At 33.5% G+C, this 8,036-nt stretch overlaps 1 protein-coding gene across 5 annotated transcripts in view; it reads right to left on the bottom strand.

Annotated features, from left to right (window-relative positions):
- LOC117102741 (Down syndrome cell adhesion molecule-like protein 1 homolog) overlaps positions 1-8,036 on the bottom strand; it is a 67,287-nt gene that overhangs the window by 35,646 nt on the left and 23,605 nt on the right. For 4 of the 5 annotated variants that reach the window (XM_033243144.1, XM_033243145.1, XM_033243146.1 and 1 more), the window contains exons 5-7: positions 2,368-2,472; positions 1,898-2,023; positions 222-326 (exon numbers count right to left, since the gene is read on the bottom strand). In XM_033243144.1, coding sequence (XP_033099035.1) covers positions 222-326; positions 1,898-2,023; positions 2,368-2,472 — 336 coding nt within the window. The remainder of the gene's footprint in view (positions 1-221; positions 327-1,897; positions 2,024-2,367; positions 2,473-8,036) is intronic. The other variant, XM_033243148.1, reaches the window with a different exon arrangement.

Genomic DNA, 8,036 nt, shown 5'->3' with positions numbered 1-8,036 from the left:
TATATAAAAGGAACAATTTCCCACACATCCAAAAAACAATGGTCCAGAAATTAAACCGATGCAGGAAAGGAAAACAAGGAATCATTATAGATTATTGAATAGAACATCAAAACCATTAAACTAGCAGCAAGATTCTAGAATTGGACTCAAGAATTTCCATCAAAATTCAGGCTCAGAAAGAGCTTTTTCCATAACCTACCATGTTTATCATTTTAACTCACTTGAGCAATTTAGTCCACTGAAATCCTTGGTACAACTACAATTGTAGCCTCCCCCAACAACTAAACAAGTGGCACCATTTTGACAGGGCTTGTCAGCACATGGATCTATAGAAAGTACCAATACAAATATGTAATTATATACTTGCCTTCACTGTATGTAGGGATGGTTAATACTTGAGAATTAAGAAAATATTAATTAAAATTACTAAACTGGGATGTGTAGATAAATACACAGCAACAACCAAACTTGGGATACAAAACATACAAAGAAAATAATTATTTTACATTAGAAAGATATTTATTATACTTTTAATGGTGAGAGCGCACATTTCATGGATTAAATTTATATGTGAGTAAACCAATCACCATTTGAAAGGAGAATATGAAATATTTAGTTTCCTTTTTAAAAAAATTAATAAAACATTTTAAATGTTGTTAAACATAAACATGAAAATGTAAGAGTAATAGGGAAACAATAATAAACATGCATTATATACTACAAGTAAATACTACAAATCCTAAAATTGATCAGCAAAACGGTGTACAGTAAACAGGATCCATGACAATCTTGACACGAAGGTATAAATTTCCTTGTTACATTATTACCCAATGTATTGAATTACTGAAATGCAGCTACTATTGTTTTATAAGAAATATGACATTTAGAGCATTAGATTTATTTACTTTCTTTGATATTGCTTCTTTCAGCACACATGTACCATAGAATGCCAATAGCGATAACAGTCAGACTAACTTGTAAGTGGCAATTCTTTTCACAAGAACACTGACAGGATTGAACCCAGGATCATAGGATAGAAAGCAAGCATCCGAACCAAGGTATTCAAGGTAAAGTTCCCGAAACATGATATGAATGTTGAAATCTACCTGTCTCAATTGACCATGGGTTCAGAAAATATAGTAAAAACATTAGTTTACGTTATCAACTTAAACTCCACATAAACACACAAAAATAATCAGTTATAATAAATATGTTGTTGAAGCAACAAGGTGAAAAAATATGTTAAAAAATGTTTTTTATGTTATAAAATATCAGCGTATGGCAATAAGTGAAGTTATGACTGCAGACCAGTGACATGTGTACATGATACCACAAATAACTGTTGGAATTGCACCATATAATGAAATGATTAATTGATAATTATGTTCATGTTTTGGTTTCTCTATACCATATCAACAAATACTTAGAGCTCAAAAAGCTGAGACAAGCAACATTTTTTTTGTTAAAGCAAATTACAAAGCTCAATGAATGTGACATTTAATGCAGCAAGCTTTAAGTGTCAATCACAAGCAGTACAGTAGTCTATATATCCATGTTTTTACTCACTATCCTCACAACTTTTTTTTTTTAAATTTTGGAGTTACAGGCAGGTGGGTAATTCTATATTGAACTTAATTCAAATTTTTATCTCTATTTTTGAAATTGAAGAGACATATTCTGGCCAATGGTCAGAATTTATGGGTGCAACTTTCATAAGACTGCTTCTATACCCTTTCTCATAACATGCAAAGCTAACTTCCCTCCAACTTCCCTTCACCTGGCTATGCTGGTGAACTATAGCTAACATTATATTTCCACATTATCACTATACTATATTGGAATTCTTAAGAAATATTATATCTGAAAAAGTTGGGTAAGTAGCTTAACTTGTACTCACTTTCACAATGATTATTGGTGTCACAAATGTATCTACCTTCTCCACAGGTACATCCACATGTGCCATTCTCATAAATAGTTAAATTGTCCTCCTTATTCAAGTCACAGCCAACCTCATGAATGCAGACTATTCATAAAAATCACTCATTTATTACAGGAATAACAGCTGATTATTATTTATTCTTTTCTATACTGCATGCACTTTCAGTACTTGAATACCGTTTTTCAAAGTGGTACAGTTACAAACCATCAAAATAAAAAGAAGATAACACACAAAACAAAGTAAAACTTCAAATCCTCAAATATAATTATATAAAATATGCATTTTGTCTATAAAATAGTGATAGTGTCTTGACAGCAGACACATAATTTAAATGAAATCAAAATTAGCCTTATTTAAGAAATGGTATACTTTATTCTTGTAAAATGTAAGCCTATCTTTCACTGTATATAATATTAGAATTAACTCACATGAACAATTGAATCCAAGAAAATCATCAGTACAACTACAATTGTAGCCTTCGTTAACAATATTACAAGTACCACCATTTTCACAGGGTTCAACAGTACATGGATCTAGAAAGTATTAGTACCAGTAGTAACATAATTAAATCCAACGGTAGTAGGCATCCGCAATTGTATAACATAGGCTTCTCACACCAAAATTGGTCCGGGCCAAAAAATATCCGGCGGAGAGATTTTGGACACCAAAATCGGTCCGCCGGACTACTAAAATCGGTTCTCCAGGTTGATTTTAGCCGCTAAAACCAGTCCCGCTTGGATGAAATTGGTCCAAGTTGGCCTGGCCACTTCACATGTAACTTGTCTGCTGCTCGTAGGGTATGATTGCTTTTCCCGTGGAGTGGAGGAAAGTAATTTTGTTTCTCCTACACTTGCAAAGTCTTTTGCAGTGACAGAATGATTTGTATGAAGCTTTTGAAGACATGTTTTACCAAAGCCACCTGATAATGCGTTTCCAGACCTAGGCGATCTAGGACTTAAAATGGAACACAAGACTGTTTTATTAGTTTTAAATATTACGGATTATTGTATGGGGTATTTAGATATTCTAATACATGAAATAAAGGAGTCATAATTCTTTAAATTATATGCATGTACTTCGTCGCGACGTTAAGCACACACAACCAAAACAAAAAAGGTAAAAAACAAACTAAAACAGACCAACACGATTTAAGACCACATCGTTTAATTCCTTTTCGTACTTTTACACCAAAGGGTTTGCTGGGTGCGAAGCTGCTTAATTTCATCTATGATTTCACAAATGACAAATGAAAACAGTATTATATAATGAGGGATAAGATTTTTATCTATCACTTGATTTTTACAAAAATATGAACACCGTTATGAAAATACAATTTATAACTACTAGACGCCGGACCGATTTTGGTTTATGTGGACTACTTTTGGCAGGTAATTTTAAAGCCAAAATTCCTGACAGGCCTACATTCAGAATCTCCTTTATTTCTGACAATGCAATATAAATAAATTTCCCTATTTTAACAATATTTTTCTAATTTCATTTTATTCATTTTGGTATTTTTAGAGCAACTTAGTTTAGTTGGCTAAACTGGTGGTAGACACTGCACCGTGGAGTTCTCTACATCTTCGGCTTATTTCCCATCACTGCTCTCCTTGTTGTTTCAGCTGGAGGGCTGAAATGCAAGTTTCAATAGTGCACTGTCTTTAGGATTAAACATTTAAACTGTTAGTCGGAAAGAGTACCTGGGGATTGTATCACAGTGTACTGCCCAGTTACCACCAGAGTTGGCAGTGTTCTCCCTAGCATCATGAGCAAGTGTCATGGTAAGTGTCGAAGTCCACCACAGTTGGGACTGACACAAGGTATTTTTAATAATTAGGATTCATTGAAATGTCCTAAATTGCACTTTAAGACTATATAAAAGCATCGTGGAAGATGTTGCAAGCATCATAGCTAACTGTCAAGCATTATGGGGAAAGTCCCAAGCATCATGGAACCATGATGTTTCAATGGCCTGGGGAGAACACCAGTTGGTGATACAAAATCAGAGCAATGCTACGATAATACCATAAGAACAGCAGTAAACAATGCTCTCTAGCATGTAAATTCATTTGCATATCCAGTTTATTCAATAGGGCAATGGGTAATGGTACAAGAATGCGCTAAAAATAGTGGAAGATGGTGAATTTTGCTAAGATTCGCTAAGGGGATGTATGTTGGTTACATTTCTTCTATTGTGCACTAGTATTAGGGACAATGCTGTTGGATAATGGGTTTGGATAACAGTATTTTTTTTTTTTGCTTTTGATCAGGTCATTTACTAACTCTCTAAAGGAAATGCGACAAATGACAAATAACAATACTATAGCATTAACAAATATGTTCATAATTTCCTTTTTTATAGAGAGTAAATATTTAACTGCTACCTTGTTTGAAATCAGCTTATGGAACTAAAACTTCAGAAGCGTAAAATAACAATTAATAAACTAAAGTGCAGTATTTTCTCAGAGAAAACATCAGAGGTTGAGGCCAGAACTTAATTATACAGTAATACAGGTTACTGATTGATAGATAGGTATACTGTAATTGAACTTGTTAAATATTAATAGTTCTTCGATATATTATTATTAGATCTTTATTGTGAACATTCAGGGGTGGATTTAGGGGGGGGGGCGGCCCGGCCCCCCCTTTTGGGAGGTAAAAAAAAGAAGAAAAAAAAGAAAAAAAGAGAGAAAAATAAAAAAATGATAGCGAAGAATGCTTAAAATGTTATGTTTGGGCGTCTAGAACACAAAAATTTTCGTTCGTTCGGGGACAATTTTCGCACCGCTTTAGATGGGAACCACCTTATGCCCTTTCAAGACATGACCAGTACTTTTTTTTTATAATCACATATACAAGGCTAAAAGCCACTCATGGTATTGGCTAGATAAAAAGTTTCTATTTATAATGTCATAATTTTTATATTTACTTGAACGTATCTCCCTTATTGTTGATCAATCGCCTCCCAAATTGGAGTATGTTATAGCTGAGACTGTTTGCTTTCACAATGTGCCTTCAATTTTTACTTTGATGGCATCATGGTCAAAATGCATGTTTTTCTGACTCCTCCCACACCTCTTTCTTTCTTCAGTTTTTTCAGAACCCCAAAGAGAGCGCGACAGACTTGATGTTTAGAGTTTAGTCTCTTTACATCATATTATGGTTTCTCAGTGAGGATTTTATTGAAAGTACAGTATTATTATTGATTGAGGTTGTATTGATGATCTGTTTTTAATTTTTAATATTATTATTATTGCATTGTATCTTATATTTTTTACATTTATATTCAGTCACCAGGTCGGTGCGAAGTGACAAAATAAATTAGTCTGACAAACTACAGGAACTCGTCTCGTATCCAACTTTGCATGTAACAGTTTGGCGCCCTCAGTGTTATCTTGCTAGATACCACTACACATTGTTTTGTTTCTATTATATTATATATAAAACAAATTATGAAATATTTAGTTTGAAACATTTCAAAAGAAAAACAGAAAAATGTATAGTTCTTTTCTAATTATTACTGTCACGTGTTATTGGTATTATTAAAGAAATTACAAAGAATTATGAAAGTAATTAAAAAAATAATAATGTCGGCATCGTTTGATGTATTTTTAAAATCATGATAACATTTAAAACCCACTACTTCACATTAGGCTGTTGCATTCGACTATACATTTCCCCAACCTACCCCTTTTTATGTATTTTCCCCAAGTTTATAAATATTCAAAAATCTGTATCTCATTAACCGCTTTTTATCTCATTAACCAAGTTTTTCGTAAAAGTCAACAAAAAAATTAAGACGTCTGTATTTCTATTGGCAATAATGTGGTTTTTTTTATCATAAATTGTTGGTCCTTTTTAATTGTGTTTTAAAGCTATTCTATATGAATACATTTCCGAAATAAAGAAATAAATGTAAACATTTACTTTACATTTTTATTTGTTTGTAAGAAATAAACATTAAAAACAATGACCTTGTACAATAACATTCAAATCCATGATGGAAGCCTACCTAAATTAAATTTAAGTGATGATATTTGATATTAAGGTAATTATAACAAGAAACCAGACCTCTGCGAGGGCCAAGGTTCCTATGCGGGCATTCGTAAAATATTGGACTACTGTATTTTCGATGATGTAGACATAGCAACTAACGAGGGAGTGCTCGTGTTAATTTGAGATGACAAACACACTAGCCTTTGCACAGCCATACGCAACGCATCTTCTTTGACATCTTCCTGTGGGCATATTTTAACTAGTGTTTTTGCTACAAAAATAGCTTGGTACCCCTGTTAAGTAGAAATTTATGAAGTTCTAAGACAAGTCCATTCTTGATTAATTTTGTACTTTTTTGAAAAAAAAAAAAAAAAATTATTTTCTTCAACTGTACTAATAAACACTTCTACAAGAAAGTCAAACTTCAGCAAGAACAAGAAAAATATTCACATGTACAGTACATACATATAATTAATAGGCTAGGCCTAGGCATACACCATTAATTAATTGAATTATAGTAATAAAAACGTACTTTATAAAAATATATATAGCCTAATAGGCCTATTAGAAGAAAATGTATATGTGCAGAATATAATAATTAGTTACTAGCCATATAACAGGCATTGGCCCTTTTTAATATTTTAATTGATAGTATATAGTCTATAGAAACGCATAGGCCTAAGCCTACCCCTAGCTAGCGTGAACCGCTTTAGAAAACATCGAAAATGATAGACCTAAAACATTAACTTAAGTAAAGTTATTAAATAAACATTACAGTCCTAAAATAAGAATTACACCGCAGTTGTGCACATACCATATATAATTAGCAATAGAACGCAACCTCACCTAGGCCTGGAAACACGATCAGACGAGAATCGTTAGAAGATTCATAACCCTATGAAATTACGATGTTGAGGCGGTGTCTAATTACACTGCACCAAGTCTACGCTCTGCGGCGAAGGGCCTAGCACCGACCGCCACACGCAATTGAAAGACACATTTTAATATCTCTAGCCGCCGTCCTTGTTCGCGAACGATTCGGACCTCAAAAAAAATTACTGAACTTTTTAAACTCGCTGTACTATATCAATAAATGAGTGGATTTTCTCCAAACAAAGATGACAACAAAGCTTAAGATCGGATCTCCCAGAAAATGACCACATGGGAGCGTTAGCACCAATCACAATGTCCGGATTCTGCTTTTTCAAAACGTCATGCAGAGAACGTTGTTCACAAAGGTCGTAATTCACGCGGTGCTGAATGAGCGTTGTATAGTAACACACGGAGTTAGTAGGAAGTGGGAACCGGAATGAAACAAAGGTGCGTCAGTTATTTTACGATAACGGGAAAACTATACAATATTTTTGAATGCTGTTTTCAATATTTAGAGATGAGATATGTGAAATACAGGATCCGAAATTATAATGAATTATGTTCAGTAGTTTTAAATTATTATAGTTCAAAAATTGACTTTACATATTTATGGCATGGTGACCTCAGCGTGCGGGATTTCGTTCACTGATAAAGTGATTAGCGATTAAAGTGCCTAATATCAGTAAAAAGTTTACGTCCCCATGGTTACGTTAGTTGTTAATCAGGCCTGTAGCAGCCTTCCACTGGATTGAAAGGCCAAAGCATGCCCCATTTGTACAATGCACAACCAAAAAGCAAACATGGAATGGAAACCATAGCAGTAAATAATCTTATGGTAGCCTAGTTTACCAAACAAGCCAATTGGCTTTTCTCGGCAGTAGCGCATTTATGCTCCTGAATTGGAATAGGCGGCGTACAAAGAATCAAACTAATTAGGTGACTGACCATGTGTCTGATTCTCATAAGCTGGGTTCACGTCGAACTTTTATCTAGATATACATCCACTTAACTAGTTAAAAGTTCGACGTGAACCACTCAATTATAGCTAGTTAAAGGAATTAAAGCCCCATTCCCGGCAAAATTTCACTAAAAATGACTTTTTTGAGAAAATATGCATTTGCATTACTCCAATTATTATAAATCATGGAAAAATATTGGCATGAATTTTAGTTTTACGCAAAAGAATAAAAAAAATGAGAAATACAGACTATTTCTCATAAAATATTAC

This window comes from Anneissia japonica, unplaced genomic scaffold (genome assembly GCF_011630105.1).
Source record: "Anneissia japonica isolate Jap-2015-1 unplaced genomic scaffold, ASM1163010v1 scaffold4240_len331602_cov119, whole genome shotgun sequence".
NCBI classification, from domain to species: domain Eukaryota; kingdom Metazoa; phylum Echinodermata; class Crinoidea; order Comatulida; family Comatulidae; genus Anneissia; species Anneissia japonica.
Note: the sequence above shows the minus strand (reverse complement) of the source record. Positions and strands in the feature narration are given on the sequence as shown.